The sequence below is a fragment of the Panthera leo genome, chromosome A1, assembly GCF_018350215.1.
Source record: "Panthera leo isolate Ple1 chromosome A1, P.leo_Ple1_pat1.1, whole genome shotgun sequence".
Taxonomy (NCBI): domain Eukaryota; kingdom Metazoa; phylum Chordata; class Mammalia; order Carnivora; family Felidae; genus Panthera; species Panthera leo.
In genome coordinates, this window is record NC_056679.1 from 179887286 (window position 1) to 179908994 (window position 21709).

The following is a 21709-nucleotide window of genomic DNA, read 5'->3' on the forward strand; positions in this document are numbered from 1 at the left end:
AAGCACCATGCCCTCCACAAAAGAGGCTTTCAAGTCCCAGAGTCAGCAAGAAGATAGCCTATATTCTGTCCTCTACACTTAGGTAAAGGCTCTATTCTTAGCTATGCCTCTAGCTCAATGGTTTTCAAACTTGAGCTTGCATGAGAATCCTCTGGAGGGTTTGTTAAAACGCACATGGCTGCGACCCCCCTCTCCCCCAGAGCTTCTGATTCAGTGGTCCTAGGTAGGGCCTGAAGATATGCATCTCTAGCAAGTTCCCAGGTGATGCTGCAGGTCTGAGGACCACACTTGGAGAACCACTACCCAAGTTTTCATCCCACACCCAACCCAATCTGGGTACACCTGCCCTGTCCCTTGAACAGGGCCTTCTCCTTGGCTCCGATTTCATCACAGCATTGTAGCTTCTGGATGCAGTGGGAGCCATTTTCCAGGTGGGACCGTGGTGCAGGCCAGATATGTGTGGATTCTAGAGTTAGACCACCGGCTTTAGATTCCCAGCCCTCCCAGTTGCTACTTGGGCTTTCCTACCAGTGTTTTGACAGTCTCTGACCTAATCCCCTCTTCTTACAGAGCAGTTATGCCACTTGCCAGCAGGTCACAGTTAATTACTGACAAAGGCAGGACTGGAATTTCCCAGTTCTAGAGCAGCCAAGGGTCGGCAAACATTTTCTATAAAAAGGCAGATGTTAATATTTTAGGCTTTGTGCCCTGTGGTCTCTGTTGTGTCTCCTCGGCTGTTGTGACACGGAAGTAGCCATAGACAATACATAAACAGGTGGGTAAAACTTTATTTACAAAAAACATTCGGTATTGGATGGTGTTTGACCTGTGGGCAGTAGTTCGTCAATCCCAGTACGTGCACAGCTTCCCACGCATTCTTCATTACTGGGAGCCCTTGTCTTGCCACAGTGCCCTGGTATTTAGCTGAGGAACACAAGCACATTTTTTCAGGGTAGCAGGGTTCTAGTTGGGCTCTACAGGAGCAACAATAAGTTCACTAATCCCTTAGTGCCCTGGGGGAGAAAAGTTTAAAGCCCTCCTCCTGGTGCTCACAACTGAGAGAGAATGGGATCCATTGTTAAAACTAGCATTGTCCACATGGATCATTTTAATAGGGAGAATGATCCTTTTTCATTAAACATTTATGTTCTGATTATGACAAAATAGAAGAGCGACTACTCAGTATACTGGCCACACTTAGTCTCAATATAAACATAGTATAATGGGGTAATGGGTTTTATAAAAGAGAAATGGGAGGTAGACAGACTGTCTTTAGATCTCATGGGCATTGGGAAGGGAATGGCTTTATTTCTAGTTTAGACTCAAATGCCCATTCAGGAGCTCTGACAGTGCAAAGGGGGGAGACCAGAATAGTTCTGAAGTCTTACAGAATTGATCTGAGCCTGGCTTGATCTTGACACCTGATGGAAAATGCTGAATTGAGAGCATTCATTTGGGAGTAGCCTCCAACCTGGGTGACTGGGGATAAAGTGTATTTTCTCAAAATCTGTCCAAAGGAGCAGAGCAGTGAGGTTGAGACTAGACTATGGAAATGGCGGAACCCCTCCAAGAGATGGAAGTAAGAAAGACAAGGGATGAGGTCACCATAGCCTAGTTTGGGCCAGCCATGCAGTAGGCATGGGGGGCATTGTCAGACCCAAACATTTATTTTCCTGTTAGTTAATTTTCAAGGAAGTTTACAGAACAGGAGACACTTGTGCAGTTCTTTCTAACTTTGGGTGCCAGGGTAGACACGACAGAGAATGTCTATGGTGGGGTAATAAGCTTGCCCTGAAAACAGGAGGCAGTGGGCAAGCTGGGAGAAACTGTGGTGTAAAAGAGAACAGTAATTCCTGAACCCTCCAGGAGCTGATGTGCTACCCTGGGTGTCCCTCTCATAGCTTAAAATTGCTCATCTATACAGTAAGGGTAAGAATCCCAACCTCAGGGTTCTACAAGCATCAAATGACAGGAATGTGAAAGCATACTGTAAACTATAAAATACTAACAAACCCAAGCTAAAATAACAGCTGATCATTACTGAGCATTGCATGTGAGCCTGGCTGTGTGTAACAAGTGCACTTCCCATGCCTTGTTTCAGGGTGTGGTAGTCAGCTGGGTAATGCCCCTCTCTCCAAAAAATGTCCTTGTCCTCATCCCAGGAATTTAGAAATGTTACCTTATATGGCAAAAGGGATTAGGGAGATGTGACTAAGGATCCTGTGATGGGCAGGTTATCCTGGATTATCACTTGGGCTCTGAATGTCCTCCCAAGGGTCCTCATAACAGGAACGGATCACAGTGAACAGTGGGAGATGTGGCCACAGAAGCAGAAGCTCAGAGTACTGCAAGGAAGGGAAGCACAGGCCAAAGAATGTGGGTGGTCTCTACAAGTAGCAAAGGACATTGAAACATTCTCCTCCTGATGCCTCCAGAAGAAACATGGTCCCACGAACCCCTGTTAGACTTCTGACCTCCAGACTGTGAGAGAATAAATTTGTGTTTACGCCACTAAACTTTAGTAATCTGTTATCCTAGCAGTAAGCAACAAATCCAGGCATCATTCCTGGAATCAGGCTAGTTTGGATTCATATCCTGGTCCTACCACTTGCTTCATCCATGAAACAGAGGTGATAACAAAAATGCCTTCCTCATAGGCTGTTTGGAGCAATTAACTGAGATGGTACATGCAGAACCCTCAATTCAGTTCCTGCCTGGCATACATTAGCTCTCAGTCCATGTTGGCAATTATTAGTATCATCTTATTTAATTGCCACTAAAGCTCTGTGAGATTGGTGCTATTATTATCTCTGTGTTACAAAGGAGGAAACCTAATGAGATTAAGAAAACTTCCTCATGGTTGCACAGGCTATAAGTGGCAGAGCCAGAATCTGAACCAGGTCTCTGCCTTCCAGGCGCATGCTCCCCCAGCCCTGCCCATCATGTTGGGGTTATGACCACACCACTTCCATTGAAGGCCAGCTACTTAGGGATGCGAGAACCAGATAGAGCACTGTGCTCCATACATGGGTAAAGGCCACCAAGACTGGAGATCAAATAAATCTGTGTTTATTAGGGAAACAAAAACTGTAACTGCAATGGAGATCAGCATCCAAGAGGTGACCAGCCCTCTGACATTCCTGGGCTGGCCAGTTACACGCAGCAAATCATGAAAGTCTGAATACTGTGTTTAGTCATTTTGGTTCTGGAATAATTGCTATTATCGTAAATGTTTTATAGCCCTCATTACAGCTCACATTTAAATATCAGTGTAGTAATACATTAATAAGTCATTGCTGCCGGACTACTGCCGGATGCAGTTAGAGTCGAGCCCTGCATATAACTGCACTGTGTATTCAGCTAAATTAGGGCTGGCTGTGAACTCAACCTGATGTGAATGGCTGGGCATGGTTGGAAGGAAGCCTCTTTTCTGCAAAGGCTTCTTGCTTTTTACCTTTGAAAGAAAAAGTCTGGTAGTGAGTCAGTGATCCTAATAACTAGGTATTGCCCCAAGAGTGGAGCCTAGAACTGTGGGACAGATAGAAAGGGAAACAAAGGCCATGATTTCTGCCCCAGAGGCATTCCTAATCCTATGGAGGACTGGAGTGAGGCATAGTCCCTACTTCCAGGAAGCTTCCTACCAAGGAAGTGGAGTGATGGATTCTTCAACCTTGTCAGATAAGATATTCAGAAGGTTCCTGGGTGTGTGGAGACAGGATGGGTTAGCACACTTCACAGAAAAGTTAGGCCACATGAAACAAAACAACTACTTAGGTTCAACTTCATAAAATGCCAAGTGTGCACTGGAGCGTTGGTAAAGTATGGAGGAGGCAGAAGCAGGCAACACAAATGTGGTCTACTCCTTGCTCTTTACCATGTGCCTAAAATAGTACTGGACACATGGGAAATATGGGAAGGGGGGAGGGAAAAGTACTAGGTTCTGTGTCTTGAGGTAAATAGATTTCCTTCTGGCCCAAGAGCCAAACAAATGCTAATAAGGCCCTAGGGAATTGAGGGATAGCCTGGGGCAAGGGGGTGTGATCACTGGAATCCTCCTATGGCCTGGGGTGGGGGAAGAAGGAATCTACACAGGCCCCTAGGGTGCAGTGGGTTTGGGGGCCACTGTGCTGAATGCAGCTGTATTTTTGCTTCCATGGAGGTCCAGGTAGGGGGAAACAGGAATGACCAGGACAGGACTACATTCTCTCCACCAACATCAGTAAACTGGTAGCCTCCATTTACTGAGTATATACTGCACACTAAGCCTTTTACCAACCTGTGAGGTACCATTACCTGCCTCCTGCCAATGAATAACCTGTGGATAAGAGATGCTGATAATTTGCCTAAGATCACACAACTAGGATATATATGACTCAATTTGAAACACGTATGGACCAAGTCATGGGGCTATATAGTAAGGCACAGGACAGAAAACGTTGGAGGTCATTTTAAGAGAAAGGCAATGTGTTTACCAAGAACCAAGGACAAAAGGAGTCTGCTTAGTTTCCAAAGAAAGGCTTCTTTCTGGGCCAGTGCGGGCCTATGGCAGAGTAAGACGAGGTGAGCTACTGAGAAAACACTAACAATGAACTGTCCACATAGACCCTGTATTAGGCAGCATGTACAATGGACAGAGCAGGGAAATTGGAGCAAGATAGTGCTAGATTCACATTCCATCTCTCACGCTTAGCAGCTAGGGGTCCTTGGGAAAACCCCTCCGTTGCTCAGCTTCCCCATCTATAGCACAAAGATAACGCCCACCTGGTAGGTACATGTGTTACTAAAAAGATGATATGTATATGTTTTCTTCTTTCTAAAATGAGGACACTCGTATGTAACTGGCACTGTGGTTGTGTGAATTAGTGATGCCATAATGAGGCACTCAGCACATAGTAGAATTTCAGGAAGTGATACTATGGCTCCAGATGGGTAGGTCCATAAGTATGGCAAGGACAACAGAGGGGAGGAAAGAGCCACCTGAAAAAAGGAACGGGGGGGGGGGGGGGGGGGGGGGAGGGTGCCTGATTAAGCATCTGACTGGCTCAGGTCATGATCTTACAGTTCGTGAGTTTGAGCCCTGCGTCGGGCTCTGTGCTGACAGCTCAGAGCCTGGAGCTTGCTTTGGATCTGTGTCTCCCTCTCTCTCTGCCCCTCCCCTGCTCATGTTCTGTCTCTCTCTCTCAAAAATAAATAAACATTAAAAATTAAAAAAAAAAAAAAAAAGGAATCAGGGATCCTCTTATCATCTGGAGATCAGACCTCTTATCTCCAGCTGCTCCATAGCTGTTGACTTATGATTCTTCTGGCAGTCACACCTGTTCCTCCTGCCACCTTCTAGAAGCATCTTGGTGCTGCCTTCCCCCCCCCCCATGTTACTTCCTTGTTAACCATTTCCCTTTTCCTCTACCTTCACAGCACACTCAACAACAACAACATCAGCCGCATCCTGGTCACTAGCTTCAACCACATGCCGAAGATTCGAACACTGTAAGTAAAGATCGCTGCTTCTGCCCCCACGCACTACCGGCCTCACTCAGCCCTACATGCTGCACCCTGAGCTGCTAGTAAAACCTATTGTGCTTGCTCTGCAGATAGGTCCTGGAGGAAACACTGCCTTTCTCTACTGTTAACTAACAGGTGTTGGGGAGCAACAGAAGAGGGGGAAGTGTGACAGTCCCATCCACGGCTCTGAACCCCCATTCCACAGTGGACAGATTCATTTCTCTTTGCCTTAGGACGTGGGGATTCGTCCTTGTGTTCTTCACCCTGATGGAAAGTCTATTAGTGTCACAAAACATATAGAACTGGGACATAATGACTTACTATTTTTTTAGCTAATGTCGTGTACCATTGGCAGTTCCATCATAGTGCTGTGGTTATGTTTTCCCGCTATGTCCAGTGGAGGAGAAGGAGTCCTAGTCCCTGCTTCTCCCCATCCTCCCAGCCCACACCCAACATGCTCTCCCCTGCTCCCTTGATGGTATTCTGATATTAGAATGCAGGAACTTGATTCTTTTTTTTTTTTTTTTAATTTTTTTTTTTCAACGTTTTTTATTTATTTTTGGGACAGAGAGAGACAGAGCATGAACGGGGGAGGGGCAGAGAGAGAGGGAGACACAGAATCGGAAACAGGCTCCAGGCTCCGAGCCATCAGCCCAGAGCCTGACGCGGGGCTCGAACTCACGGACCGCGAGATCGTGACCTGGCTGAAGTCGGACGCTTAACCGACTGCGCCACCCAGGTGCCCCTTGATTCTTTACCTTTAATTTGGGGGTAGGCTCAAGCCTTCCTTTTCTGTGTAGTCAGAAAGCAGATCCCCCCATAACACCCCATACCAAGAGCAGTTGCTTATTACCTGGGAAGTTCTTTTCTCCTCTCAGCCAGAAACCCTTTTGTGAGTTACTCTGCAAATGGACTCCATTCACCTTTCCACCAGAGGTTCATATTGATGGTTGTCTTGGTGGAACCTCATTGGTGTTTGTATTACAGTAATAGAAGAGAGCCAGCCCCCAAGAGTTTTCAGCTAAATACATTTAAGGCCAAGGCAAAGGGCTGCAATTCCTGCTGCACCCTTTGTGAGCTCTGGGACCTCTGTTCTCTCCTCTATAAATGGGGGCGGTGGTGAGGATCAGATGAGATGATGAGGTATGTGCAGTGCCTGAGGAGTGAACAATAAATGGTACTGTTACTGTTATAACTGCTCTATCCAGAAATCTGGACTAGAAGTACCAAGCAGCCAGCTAATCGATGGCTCCTGAACAACATGGTATCCACAGAGATTTAAAAATCCTTAGAACAGTTGTTCCCAAAATTAGGTCCTTGGACCAGCAGCACCAGCATCACCTGGAACTGTAGACCCATGGAATCAGAATCTCTGGAAGTGGGTCCCGCCTTTGGGTTTTAACAAGCCCTCCAGGAGCTTTTGATGCTCATAAGGTTTGAGAACCCCTGCATTAGTGAGAAAGTGACCTTATCTTGGGGGTGGAGAATGAAGCAGAAGCCAGTGAAGGCACTGTGTAAGGAGACAGTACAGAGAACCTGAAGCAGACCCGAGTTAAAGGTGAGCTCTGCCACTTTGGGCAAGTTTCTTTGTCTCTCCGCCCTGCAGGGACAGTGAATTAAATGCTTGTCTCACAGTTGTTGTGAGAATGAAGTGCACTAGCATGTTAAAGGGCCTGGTCATGGTGTGCACTCAACAAATGCTAGTTATTATGAAGAAGAATCTGAGCCCGGTGTTCATCATTGCTCCCCGTCTCTCCCTCCGATCCCTCGTGTGATAGCATAATTCAACCAAGAAAATCTACCCTTTTGCTTCCGCTTTAAAATGGGATGGTGCAGTCATGGAGTTTTAAGGAGAAACCATGGGGTCTTCAAAGACCTCTTCAAAGTCCACAGCATGCCACAAATGAGCCTCAGGAGAGTGAGCCGAGGGCTCCTGGCCAAGAAGCTGAAAGCGAGTGTCCAGGTACAGGGCCTGCATTTCCCCAGACAGGTTGGTTGAATAGAAGAAAAATGGCCCTCGCCTACAGAAAGCCAGAGTCCAGCTCCCATGGCTACTCTTCTGTGATTTCAGTCCCTCTTGTTGTCAGTCTAAGAGTAGCAATAACAGAAGCTGGGCCAGGTCCACGGGATGGGGGCCGGGGGTAGCTAGGTCTGGATCTCAGGTGCTTTATTCGGCTGCGTCGGGTGGGAAAGGAGGGCAGAAGAGTTTCTTCTCCTCGTTTCTGTTGTCATCCTTGCCTGTGGTCCTGAACACTCATCTGATGAGTTCAGATCAATCAATCAATCTCATCTGTTCTCTTTGCTCCGTGCCTGCTGCCACTTTCTCTTTAGTTTAATTTCAGAGACGGCTCTGTACAGAACTCCCCAGAGACTTGCGCTGACTAATCCCCCTTTGCTGTAATTAAGGTGGGGGTGGGGGGAGACTAGTGAGGGGAGATGGGGGAAGAGGAGAGAGGAAGGAAGTCATAAATGGGATTTCTAAAGGAAAGCTTTTATATTTAATTCAGAAAGCCACATTTTATAGAAAATGAACAGTGACCCTCTCTAAAAGGATTTGCTGGAAATTTAATTTAGCGCCTGTGGCTAAAAGGCACCTTTTACAAATTGGCATTAGGATTCATTCACCTTATCTTTTGTGAAGGTGGTTTGGCCAACATGGAATATGGTGTTTCCAGCGGCAAAAGACTGCAGAACATGCGGGAACCACCTAGGCGCCTTGATGCCTTGGTGTCTAAGTTAGAAATGGTAGCCTTGTACAGGGGAGGGCCATGGGTTGGGAGGAGACAGAAGTGTGGACCTAGCATCCTCATGACAGTAATGACCACAGACGTCACTGTGGTGGCTCATGGTTTGCAGGGCCTTATGCCAAGCTTGTCTCATGAATTCTTTCAGTCCTTACAACAGCCCTGGAAAGGGGGCACCGATAATATCCCCATTTTACAGATCAGAGCATTGAGGCCCAGAGTTAAATCCCTGCCCAAAGTCAGAGTAGGAAAGCAGAGAGGCAATGTCAGATTTGGGCAATTTGGCATCAGAGCCAGAGCTCATTCCATTCGCCAGAAACTAAGGCAGAAGGGTGTGTTCCAGGTGAGGCGAGGAAGGAGAGAAGGGCCACTGGAGGCCACCTTCCCCCAGGTCATTGCTATCCCAACTCACCAGAACTATGGGAAGTAATTAAAATAATTTTCTGTCTCAATCAAGGGGATTAGGAATACTCCTGGCAGTGTCCAGGCTCATGTTTCATGATAAATGTGATTACTTTTCTTTCAATGTTACTATTTGGGATCATACTGCTCAATTCGATCTCCCAAACATAATAGGAAAGGCTGCACTTTGGAAGAATCTGCCCAGTTCAACTCTGCCAGCGCTTCTGGTGGGTAAAATTCCAAGAGTGGGGATCTGAGCCCTTCCATTGTCCTGGGCTTTTGACAAGAGCCTTCAGGTACCTTCTGAGTCAGTTCTGGTCACCTCTTTTCCATGGTCCCACGTGGAAGGGGAAAAATTCCTACAAAGGTGGACAAACGGTTAGGAACCATCTGTAGCAAGGTTAGGAAGAGAGGTAGCTTGGGGCCAGCCAGCAGGGATTGAAAAAGAACCATCCTAATGTAATTTTCCAAAAGGAAATCTTCAACATTTTCATTATCCCAGAAATTAATCAGCTAAGGATCTGACTTACTTAACCCTCATTTTTGTCATTCCATTGATGTCTTACCCCCGATGGGAACTGATGGGGAATTGGTTGACGTTGATCTGCCTTGTGGGCCCATGCTCAGTGCTTCATGGGAATCCTGTTTCCTCAGCTTCCATACCTCACTGCCAAAGAAGGCAACTGCCTTTCCTCATAGAAGCCAGACTCTCATCAGAAGGCTCTGATTCTCCTGGCACATGAAAGAGCCCCAACGCCTCAGCCTGTGCTACCATTGGAGCCTACCTCTCTTCACCTTGTCCCTAAGAACCAACCCACCTTTGCTGTTCTCCTAGGCAGCCTTTATACCCAATGGTCTATTCCTAGCCATAGAACCAACACTCCATGCCTCCTTCTCTCTCCGCCCTCCTGCCTCTCTTTCTCTCCCTCCCTTACTTTCTCTCCCTCCTGTCTATCTTTCTCTCTCTCTCTCTCTCTCTGTGTGTGTGTGTGTGTGTGTGTGTGTGTGTGTGTGTCTATGTATCTGTCTCTACAACTCACTGATAGATCAGGAAACAAATCATTTTCACTCATGCTGAAATTTCCCAAGAAGGCCCAGTATACAAGAGAAATTCCCTCCTCTCCCTCATGTTCTTCCCCTAGTTTAGGATTTTGCCTCCCCTCCCCCTTCCCGCCTACAGCACTTCTTTCTGAAGTGCCACACGAAGAGAAGGCAGCATAGGAGTCTGGGCTTTGAAACTCAAAGGGGAGAATTTCTTGGAGCCCATTACAGACATAGCATCTTAGGCTTAGGAACCTATGAAAATGTGTTCAACCTTAAAGTATTGGCTCTGAAATCCAAAAGAACATTACAACATCAAAATTCATCATTTTGAAACAAAATCATAAACACCATTTCAAATTGTTTTTCAGCAGAAAAAATAATTGCATTCTACATGGGATATAGGTTCATTTAGTCGGCAGATATGATGGGATCTTGGGACCCCCTGAGGCTGTCAAGGCCCCTAGTGGCCCTGGCCTGCCCAAGGTTTGCACCTGTGCAATGGCAGGAATGCTTGGCCGGCACACCCCTCAAGTTAGCTGCACTTGGCCGGTGTTCAGCAATGCTGACTTTATACTCAGTCAAGTGTGGTCAAGAGCCCTTCAGCGTTCTCCATCTCGGGCATGGAGATAGCCCAAGCCGCTGCTTCAGGCTGCCACTCAATATTAACCAACTTGACACAGAGCACTTGAAAGTCCCAAGATATCGCTGGCTGATTAGCATGTCCAGGATTGGGCATTTGAAATCTGCATCAGAAACCCAAGTGTGTGATAAGCTGATGTAACTAAAACTTTCCTACCACCACTTCTAATGACCTAGGGTTGGGGGGTATGTGCTAATAGGAAGACCCTGATAGAGAAGCCTTGGGGAAAAACCTGTACAAGCCCCTATATATCCTTAGTTTGCCCCTCAGTTGGTGGAAAGTAAATTCAAGTCATTTAACCATATGGGATTCCTTTCAGAAGTAGAACATACAGATCCCTCTAGGAAATCTTAATCACACAGAGGTGAGAAATTGATCTGGAATCACAGCTACTGCAGGAGGAAAAGCCAAAGAGTCCTGGAACTGGTTAGGGGGTCTTAACAGGGGCACCTAAGCCAGAATAGCAAATACACCTGGTAGAATTTAACTTGGGAAGGAGAGGAGGGCAAGGTGGAGACACTGCTGTGGGCTGCAAGGGTTTGGAATGGACAGCCCTTTATTTGAATGGGGGTGGGTGGAAAGAAGGTATAGGACCCTTGCCTTCATGCTTTGCTCACTGGGCTACTGCACACAAGCCCTCCAGCTTTCCATGTAGGGGTTCATTCACCTTAGGGAGGAGAGGAAGGAGAAAGTGAAGGCAACGGCAGGTTTTGGCCACAGTGCCACCATAGACTGAAGCATTGAGATTGAGAAGCTGTTTGAAGCTATCTGGAACCCAGGCTAACTACAGTACTAAAATTTGCAAGTCAGTCACCCCTTTGAAAATTTGACTCAAATCTGAAGCATTGCTTTAATAATGTCACTCTCCTCCTCCTACATGTTGAGACTTTCTTGAGTGGGAAAGAAAAGGGTGGAATTACTATTAAGAAATGGGGAATTGTTCAGAACCCTGGAGGTATCAGTTGGATGTGGTCTGCATGTGAAGATAACAAGTCATTTGTGGTTTGGCAATAAAAGGGCTGAGGCTCCCATGGTAACTCACTTGTACAGCGGGAAATGCTTCCCTGGGCTCCGGAGGGTTATTACACTGGGCAAAGGGGCACAGAACGTTTGGCCTACTCTGTTCACTTCACTCTGTGACAGCATCTTACCTCAGTCCCTCCCTCTCCTAGGCGCCTCCACTCCAACCACCTGTACTGTGACTGCCACCTGGCCTGGCTCTCAGATTGGCTGCGACAGCGACGGACAATTGGCCAGTTCACACTCTGTATGGCTCCCGTGCACCTGAGGGGCTTCAATGTGGCAGATGTGCAGAAAAAGGAGTATATATGCCCAGGTGAGGCTGTCCCACCCTCCTCCCCTCTGTACTGTGACTCACCCACCCCTGAGCTCTCCCTGACATCACACTGGGCATGAACCCACACTTAGCCCAGAGCTTGGTGTGCACTCTCCTGGGTTCCTCAGCACTCTATAGTCACTTGGGCTCTGGGGTGCCTCAGAGGCTTCTGAAAAAGCAGCTCTTGTCATCTGGTAAAGGAAAATGCTCAAGGAAGTAATGAATCACTTTCTGTTAAGCTTCATCATCCATTGATGCTAAGAAACTTAACAAGTGTTAAGTACATTGTTTAGCATTTCCTAAACATGTGCCTGTCGTCTGATTGTCATAGAAATTGAAAGACAAGTTAATGGAGGCGGTAGGGTCAGCCTGCTTGGCTGGAAACCCTAGATCTGCCCCTTAGTAGTGTGTGACTTTGGCAAGTTCCCATATGTTTGCAAAATGGGAAAATCATAGTACATAACTCAAGGGATGGGTGGGAGGATTAAATGAAATAATGCATATGAAGCACTTAGCATAATACATAGCACTTGGTAAGAGCTAATAAGTGGAGCTTAATTATTATAGTTTAGTGGGTCCACAAAATGTGCTGAGCAAACATAAGAGTTTGATCTGTGGGTAATTGAAGTATAATAGAAGCACAGATCGCCTGCGTAGTATAGAAAACAGAACTGTGCACAGACATAACTGAACACAGCGCAGATCTCCAGGGATGGGAGATGCCTGACTGACCTGAGAAAAATCTTCTCAGTTGATGTAGTGGCTTTTAACCGAGTCCTCATTTTCACGCTTGCTTTTTTGTTTTTACTTTTCATTGACACCCTCCATTCCCACCGACTCCCTCTTTCTGGGAAATCCCTGAATTTCCTCAAAAACAGGAAGTATTCAGTTCAGGAGTTTTCCACAGAAGCATTCCTGATTTCCAGGAACCCAGTCCTGGAACTGGGGCTCAGTGGCCTCTGAAAGCTGATGTTGGGAGTCAGCCTACAGGAAAAAGGACAGATTGCTCAACACTGGTTGGGGCTACAGTCCTCACATTTCTTGACTGTTGTGTTTTCAGTATTGAAGATCACCTAAGCTCCATGTGTGCTGCAGGGAGGGCTCAAACCAGTCAGCAGTGTAGACTGGCCCCCTTCTGCTCTTAGTCTGCATTTGCAATATGGAAGACTTTTTTTTTTATTAATTCAACTTCATCTCGCTCCCTGCCATTCTCTCTTGTCATGTTACTACTTCATCAAGTTATTTATTATCCAAAAACATTTTAACATGTCTCAGAGCAGTACCTTAATAATTTCCTATAGACGCCCACTTAGAAATCACTTCCCGTCAAACACATATAATAAAACCGTTTATCACACAGGCACCAACCTCACATATAGTGACTATAATTACAGTAATTATTAGGCAAAGAGTACAATATCGGCATAAGTGCCAGTGAAAGAAATAATTATAGAGTGCAGGAGTCATCCAAGAGCTAGTGAGAAAAACTAATTAGACAGAATGTTAAAACACACCATTATAGGTGGGTGCCGGGCTTAATGCTCTGCACGAACACAAATACGACTTCGTCAGAAAAGCACCTTCCCGTCAAAGGAGAGGCGAGACATTGCTTCCCCAACAGCAGTTAAGATCCAAACCCCAGGGAGGAAGGCTGAAGCTCCTAGGTCCCAGAAGTGCTCGTGCCCCAAATCTCCTGCCTGGAAAAGGCTGGATCTAGCGGGCAGGTTAATACTTAACATAGAAGCATCCCTATCACCTCCTCTGTTTATGTCAATTAAGCCTGTGGCTTGTGATAATCCCTCACACTTTTCAGTACTAAGCCAGGTGTCTTCTGAGGACACAGGAATCAGGTCCACGGACTCCAGACATGACTGTGCTATTAATCTACACCCTGCCTCACCAGTAGTAGAAATTCAAGAGAGCGACAGTGGAACCCTTTGTGGGAGGGATTCTTCGATGCTTTCCAGGCTCTCATGGGTTAGGGACAGAATGCTGTGCAGCGTTGCTTTCTGTAAAGATCTAAGTCAGATATAATGCTTGGCCAAACTGAATATCCCTGACGAATGGGGAACTATCATCATTAGTGGGGTGCAGGAGTAGCACCCCCTCCAGAAGGTACTACTCCTTTAATAACTGTTAAAGGTGGTTTGTGAGGCCATGTTAAAGGGATGCCAGAGGAAGCCATGTGGAGCAAGACTCCACACTTGGGAGGTGGAAGAGGACAGCTGTTTTCACGCACTGACTATCCTTCCCACACACCCCACCATGTGCAGGCTCTACCCATGGCAGAGTCCACAGGGTATCCTCGTGAGGCAGTTTTGTATGGATCACATTGGTCGTACGCTGCAAAATTGTCAGTGTTCCTCATTCCAGCTCTCCCCCAATGACTCACAGGAGGAGGGCTTCAGTCAAGAAAGGCAGGAGTAAGAACATCTCTGTAAAAGGAGAGGTCATCTGCTCAGGAGAAAAAAAGGCATGGGGTACCAATTAAGCCATCCCTGCATGTAGTTTCATCACCAGTGGCCCCTGTCAGGGAAGCATCAGAAAACCTCCTGGGGCCCTTAAACCATATCAAAAAATTCACCAAACACATGACTCCAGACACAGGAAAGAGTTTTATCTCGCTCAGCCTGTGAGGGCCCTGGCTGCCCAAGTCCCTGCTATCTCCCTGTGAATTAAATCCAGCCGGCTGGAGCCCATCCTCTTCTCCCCAAAAGCCTTGGCTGCAGGCTCCTTATCACTCCAGCTAACCCAGAAATTTGCTAGCAGCACACTTTGACAGAATTCATCTCCTCTGTCACCCGTACCCCGCCAATCAAAGGTATTTATTTTCTTCCTCTAGAGAGGCACCTGAGAATTTTTCAAAGGGTGGGAGACTATATCTTTATTTTATTTTTTATTACTGTTTTTGTACAGTATGCAGCCAGACTTCTTTGTTTCCTTCAGCCACTGCTGCAAAAATTTCCGTTAACTTTTCTTGTTTTAGAGAGGAAGGTTAGGGCCCTATGACTAGAAGGATCTGTGGTCCCCACTTGTTGCCTGTACCAGACGGGGACTTTATCGAGTTCATGATACTAGACCATAGAAGAGGTTCTACTATGGCCACTACTTGACTCATGTGAGTTGCAAGTTTTGGGTTTTTGCCCATCCTTACCTAAAGGGTTTATGCTGGGGTTTAAACTCCAGGATTTATTTTCCGTGTGTCAATTTTCTGGTTACCTTAATCTGAAAAAGTTTCTTCCAGTCACAATTCGTAATTCAAGGGTATTAGTTAAATATTTGACCTCCTGAGTCAGTTATCTCTTTCCTTTAAACATCTTTCTATCCACTGGCTTGTCCACCTATTTTACACTTATCTTCCCATAGCCTTTGAATGTGAGATACCCTTTCATGAAGATCGATCTTGTCTTCTAGTACTAAGGGGTCACGTTTTTAAGGTTGCCCCAATGCCTGGAACAATGCTTGCTCCTAAAAGCCTCTCAAGAAACACTTCCTCATTTATTACTAAAAATTAAATCGGCATATAACCCTGGAAACAAGAAATTTTCACCACCACCCCCCCTTTTTTTTTTTTTAATTTGGGACTAGTTACTAAGTATAAAGATAATTAAGGTAAGCCATGACTAGCCGCCCATCTCCTTAGGAGGTTTTAATTAAAACACCATAATTGGACATTGCAAGAATGAGATTATTAGGTTTATTTAGCCATTCCTAAAATTATCATGCCTCTGGTATTTAAATCACGTTCATTTATATTCTCATCATAATTGCTCAAACCCCATTGTCATTGCAGTCTGTTGTTGGCTTTTGAAAGGCCAGAGGCCAACAGGGATGCTTAATTTGAATGCTGGAATTAATTTATTTCCACATGCTCACAAGGCCATTGGATTTTTTGGTTCTGTGCACTCTGCTGGGTGGGATTCCCTTTAAAGACGGAAAGAAATAAACACAGCTCTAACAAGAGTGCCCTGCTATCTCCACTGTAGCTTACACAATCTGTGTCTTGGCCCCTGAGGCTCTTCTTCCTACCTCCTGAGATTCCCAGGCTCTGATGGCTTTCAAAGTCATGGCAATAAAGAGAGGCATTTGGGGTATCTTCTTGGCAAAGGAGATGGTACAAAGAACACTGAACCAGAATTTAGAATGTGTGGTTCACTAGTTCCATGATCTTGACCAGTTTGCTTGACTCCCTGTTCTTCCCTTTCCTCATCAGTATAATGGAAATAATAATAATAAAAGAACGTACGTCATGGTTTTATGAGAACCAAATGAGCTCACACATGCAAAGCCCTTGGTGCAGCATCTAGCACTTGGGAAACATTCCATAAACGTTAGCTGCTGTTATGACAATGACATCATTCTTAGTTGGGCCACCATTGTGTCCCTGGGCAAGTTCTCTCCCTCCAAGATGTCTGTTTCCTCATCAGCTCCACGGCCCTTTCTAGGTCTGAAGTTCAATGAGCTTTTCCCCCTTTAATTGGACACACCAGTTAGGACTTTCCACTTCCAGCGTGATGCCAAATAGAAGAACAGAGTTGAGGAGGCACCCTGGCAGGAGCCAGTGTCCCTGGTCATTGCTCCTCCTCCTTGTCTCTCAGACTGGAGGGGGTGTCATGCAGTCACCAGAGACACGATGACGTGATCGCTGTTCGTGCCAGCCATCACAGGCACTTTGCCATGACAGGTCTGGCCGGGGACACATTCCTGCCCTGCCCTTGTGCTCATTGAGGACCCCCCCCCCCCATCTGAGGGGACAGCAGCCTGATAATCAGGGAGGGGAGGATCAGCACCTCAGTTGCCCTGTGCTCTGCCCTGCCCTCCCTCAAGACATCAGGCCACAGTCCTGGGAGTGGGAGTCAGGGGACATCAGAAGGCTGGACATCCCAGTGTCCTCTTTGGGTGACACGGAGGTGGCTCTGGCTCCAAAGTGAAATTCCTGAGCTGAAGTGGTGATTCCGGAAAGGGGAGACAGGCCCCGAGAGGGGAGACAGGTACTTGGCCCATATCCTCGTCTCCCTGTTCTGGATGAGAACTAGCTTCCACCTCAGTGCAGCAACATTTTGTCCCACAGGAAGAGTTCCAAGGGCAGATAGCTTGGGCACCCATTTAAAAACAAAGAGCAAGTCCACATCCACTTCAAGTTCCTCACAAAACATCTCAGAACATGGATTACAGGGGTTCTGTGTGCTAGTGCATCACTACACTCTGATTTAAGCTGCTTTCTGTGCCAGGAAAAGGAGGAGATGGTACCAGCAGGCAAGCTTGCTTGGGGATAATGAGTATTCACGAGCCCTGTGAGCACGTGTTATACAACAGGAACACACATGTTCATGTAGGCACAAGCCCACATAGTCCTCTCCCCTCAAACATGTGTGGAGACTTTCCACCTCGATCAAAACACTCTATTCCCATTCATCTGCTTCTCAGCTTGTACAGTGCTCAGAGAATTTCCTGGGTAGAACCATGGGTTTTTCCTCACTTTGCCCCCCTTGGAAATTCTCTGTCACCTGCACCACCCCCTTCACTCTCAATATGTGTGGACAGGAAAGGCTGAGAGGAAGGGGTTTGCAGACAGAGCTAAGACGAGTGCCTAGGACACCCTGAGCTGTGCAGGTGAGCAGGGCTCTGCAGGAGCCTCAGCAGAGTAGCAGATGGCCTTTGCCAGCACTGAGCTGTGGTAGAAAGACATGAGCTTCAGGCATGAAAGTCCCATCCACCCATAACCGCTTCGTTCCCTACCCACCCACCCCCACACACACTATGGCTGGTCCTAGCAACCAGAGCCCAGGGCACTCAGAGCTCAGGGGTCTCCCCTTAAGGCCCTTCTAGAAGGATTACTCGCCCCCATAGCTTGGTGACATTCAGCCCCCACTCTGCCAGGCTTCTAGACGAATTCCATTCATCTATTCATCCTTCCGCTGACCCAAGGTATGTTTACAGGGTTTTGTGCTTTGGCCCTGCTTTAGGCATTGGGGACATAACAGGGAATAAGACAGAAAAGACCACTGCCCTTGTCAAATTTACATGTTAGTCTCAGTCTATCCAAAGACAAAAAGCAAAGGGGAGGGACTTCTGCCACCATAGCACTCAGAGGCTCAAAGGGAAATGCACTCGGTCCATTGGGCATGGAGCAGAGGGGAATGTTTCCGGGGAAAATGAACCTATCTTTCAACCCCATCTTAAACCTGAAGTGTTTTGTTTCAACAAGAGGATAACACCCTCACCACGTGTGAATGCCTGGCTGGGGAGCCACCAGCCCGGGATGCTGACAGAGGCTATAATTACCTTTGTTACTCTCTGCGTAATTAAAGGTGTTGTTAGTGACCTGGTTATGGAATCTTTTTCAAAGGCTTTTTTTACCTTGACAACATCCCTTGAAATGTAGCACATACTCCCTACAGAATCAGAGCCACCCTGTGAAAGACCCAGCTCATTCCCAGAGGGATTCAAGGCTACAACCTGGGGCTGGTTTAAACAGAATTAATTCTAGCACAGAAGTCAAAGGGGCATTTTTGAAAAAACGCCCATTTCAGAACTTCCTGTTGCCCGTAGAAGCCCTGACTGTAATGTCTTTCTCCCCCTCTCCCTTCCTGACACACCCCAACCAAGTAACAATTTGACAAATCAGAAGAAGGACAGCCATCCAATTACTGTCTGCCTCAATGGATGGAAATACAGGAGGAGCACAGACTTAATCCTTCCACAGAATCCCTGACATTTCCCAAACAGGAAGGTGCCTGTGGTGTGGCGATTCTCCCTGGCTTTGTTAGGCACCCTAGCCCCTTGATGTGGAGGGCCAAGCCTGGCAGTTTTCTTTGGGGAGCGTCATAGGCACTTCAAAAGCCCTGACATCTGAAGCCATACCACTCCCAGCCTCTCTCACATGTGGGGAAAGGGTGGGAGCTCTTCACACTGTATATCCTCTTGGCCCCCTGCAAAGAAGCAGAGCCAGGATGGACAGGTACTGTTGGGTGTTTTACTCCTTCTCTGCTTCGATTCTTCTGAAGACCAGGAGTAATTGATCTTTTCAGTCCAAAAAGGACTTCAGAAGTCATGCAGTCCAAATTTCTTATTCACTGAGATGGTAACAAAAGAGCTCAGAGGGATATTATGATTTGCAGGCAATTCGTGGCAGAGGTAGACTCATTAACAGTAATAACAGCAACTAAGCTCTGACTCTGTGCCATGCATTCTTCTAAATACTTTATATGCATTAACTTTCTTTGCCTTCACAACAAAACCATGCTGTGAAATAAGTATTGTTATTTCTTCCCATTTTACAGATGGGGAAAATTGAGGCATGGGGATATAGGGATGAAATGACAGATCCAAGATTCAAATTGAAGCAGTAGGACTCCAGACCCCACTCTGTGAGCCACAACACTCTCATTCCTGATCTGAGGCTCTTATAAGCTGATTCTCTGGGGTTGCCATTTCCTTAGAAATGGAAAACTTCCCCAGTTTGGAACAAAGCTTGTATCACCTCTCCCAGAGAATGTTCCGGTTGGGGATTTTAGTGAAATTCATCATCACTCTGGCATTTTTCATGGTCTCCATGAGATCTGCTAATGTGAGTAACACTGAAGAGTTTGAAGTCCCTATGCCCTAAACATGAATATTTTCTCAAACGTCCCAGAAGGGAGGATATTTTTAATTTGGGGTATGTGTGTATGTGTGTATGTGTGTCTGTAGGTGTGTGTGTGTGTATGACAGAGACAGAGACAGAAAGGGAGAAAAAGAGAGAGAAGGAGATGGTGAGGCCAAGAGAAGTAATCTTTGATTACTGAGTCAGCACTTTCTGGCAAGGTAAATGTTCCAAAACGAGCCTTCAGCATCCATTTGAGCCCTTGCAGAAGGACTGTCCCCAGGCACAGGGACTGTTGAGCATGAAGAGGGGGATCCTCCACTTTGAGTCTCAATGTCCAAACAAGCATTTGCCCAGGCCCCCTTGGTTCTCTGATGCATCCACTTTGGCTGGACCCTTCTGACTTCCCAGACTCAGCTTCTCCAGTGAACAGGGGCCAAACCAAAGTCAGTGTTTCCCTGCAGACATTTTCAGGTTTCATATTGAATCTCTGTCCAAGGGCTCCCAGTCAGAATCCCATGTCCAGGCAGTGAGAGATCGGCAGAGTTGGTCTGAGCCTGTGGTCCTCCACTCTGGGGATGGGCATCTGGAAAGACATCAGGTAATCCCTGCTGGCTAGATCTCGCAGGCAGTGGAGAGGTCCTGAGGAGGCTCTGGGGTCGAGTTTACCTTTGGGACCACAAAATGTCCACATTTAGAAAAAAACCACAGGTCTGAGATTCTTACCTTACTTTGAAGAAGTAGTGATAGCATGAAAACTTTTATGTGTTTAAAACATTTGAATGTACTTCTTGTGACTCTTTGAATCCTGGGTTAGTTTGCTAATATATATCTTTATCTTTGTGTGGTTTTCTAAAGAAGTTCTTTAGATGCCATTTACTTGGGTTTTTACCACTTTGCTTTAAATTCACACAGGTTCTCACCTCAAACAAAATTAAAAGCTGACTCCAAAATACGTAATAAGTTATTTGCCTTTTTTCTAATAAGATAGGTTTTATTTGCGTGTTCTCTGGACATAAAAATTGCTTGAAAATGCTTTGGATGATGTCACTGCTGATGACTATAGACACTTTGAGAACATCAATGCCCCAAATAATGAAATTCTGACAGCTTCCCCTACCCCAACTTGGTTTTAGAGTGTGTTCAAAACTCTAGAGAAAAGAATGAAAGTGTGCCTATACCTAGCATCCAATCCCCAAATAAAAGCCAAAAATCGTAGGTGTTCAGACATTGGGCACCCTGAGCAAATAGTCCCAGTGTGCCTTTTTTTGCATTCTGGTGGCATATTTTCATGTGGGACTGACTCTGGGAGCAACCCTTTCTCTGAAAGACGAGGATGATGTGATGACAGAGCCAGTAGAACAATCCAGAAACAGGTCAAGGTCAGAATCTCTCCTCTTGGCTAAATATTTAGCCAGTTGCAGCCATGTCTCCCAGATGAGAGGAGATGTCAGCTGGTGAAAATTTTGCAGGTATTTTATCAGGTGCTGCTTCCTTGGAAGCTGGTTAAGGGGCGCAAAAGCTCCAGTGGCTCCTGACACTGTCATGATTGACCATGTGTTCTGGACCTCCAGGACCCCACTCAGAACCTCCATCCTGCAATGCCAACTCCATCTCCTGTCCCTCGGCCTGCACATGCAGCAATAACGTTGTGGACTGTCGAGGGAAGGGCTTGACGGAGATCCCTGCCAACTTGCCAGAGGGCATCGTCGAAATGTAAGTGCCCCATCTGCTACCCTCTGTCCCTGGTGAGTTTATCTCTCTGCCTCAGCCAATCCCTCAGTAGTCTGGTGGCGCGTGGGCCTGTTACCGCTAACTATTAAAAAACACTCAGAGATCCCTTTGCTAACTGTCCAGGCTTTCCCAGGTGTGATACCTCAGTTGTCAAGAGCATAGATTCCAGAGCTCAGTCAGCAAACTTCTCAGTGGTCCAAATATGTCCACCATTTATTTCTATAAGTAAAGTTTCATTGGAACACACCCAGAGCTATTTGCATACGGATTGTCCATGGCTGTCCTCGTAAGGCAGTATTGAGTAGTTGTGACTTAGCCCACCAAGCCTGATATATGTGCTATCTGGCCCTTTACAATAAAAGCTTGCCAGTCCCTTCCCTGGAGTCACCCTGTGATTATATCCTAGCTCTACCATTTACTAGCTGTGTGACTTTGGGCAAAATAATCGCTCTTTTTCATCTCTACTTCTCTCATCTATAACAATGTGATAATTACAGTATTGTCAATGGGTCATCGTGGCAACAGAATGAAATACTGCATGGAAGCCCTTAATAGGGTCCTTGGCACGTGGGCAAATGCTCTATGCACTGGTGGTAGTATTGGCAGAAAGTACACAAATGATGAATTCATTTCATAGCTACCATTATCTGAGCAAGAGTGAACTGTTAATCATTTCAAATCAGATCGTTGTCCTCTAGATTAGAACTGTAGGTACAGAGATT

At 46.3% G+C, this 21709-nt stretch overlaps 1 protein-coding gene across 2 annotated transcripts in view; it reads left to right on the forward strand.

Annotated features, from left to right (window-relative positions):
* Positions 1-21709, forward strand: part of SLIT3 (slit guidance ligand 3) — a 594982-nt gene that overhangs the window by 454429 nt on the left and 118844 nt on the right. For both annotated transcript variants that reach the window (XM_042947171.1, XM_042947176.1), the window contains exons 7-9: positions 5416-5487; positions 11505-11668; positions 20828-20969. In XM_042947171.1, the coding sequence (XP_042803105.1) occupies positions 5416-5487; positions 11505-11668; positions 20828-20969 (378 nt within the window). The remainder of the gene's footprint in view (positions 1-5415; positions 5488-11504; positions 11669-20827; positions 20970-21709) is intronic.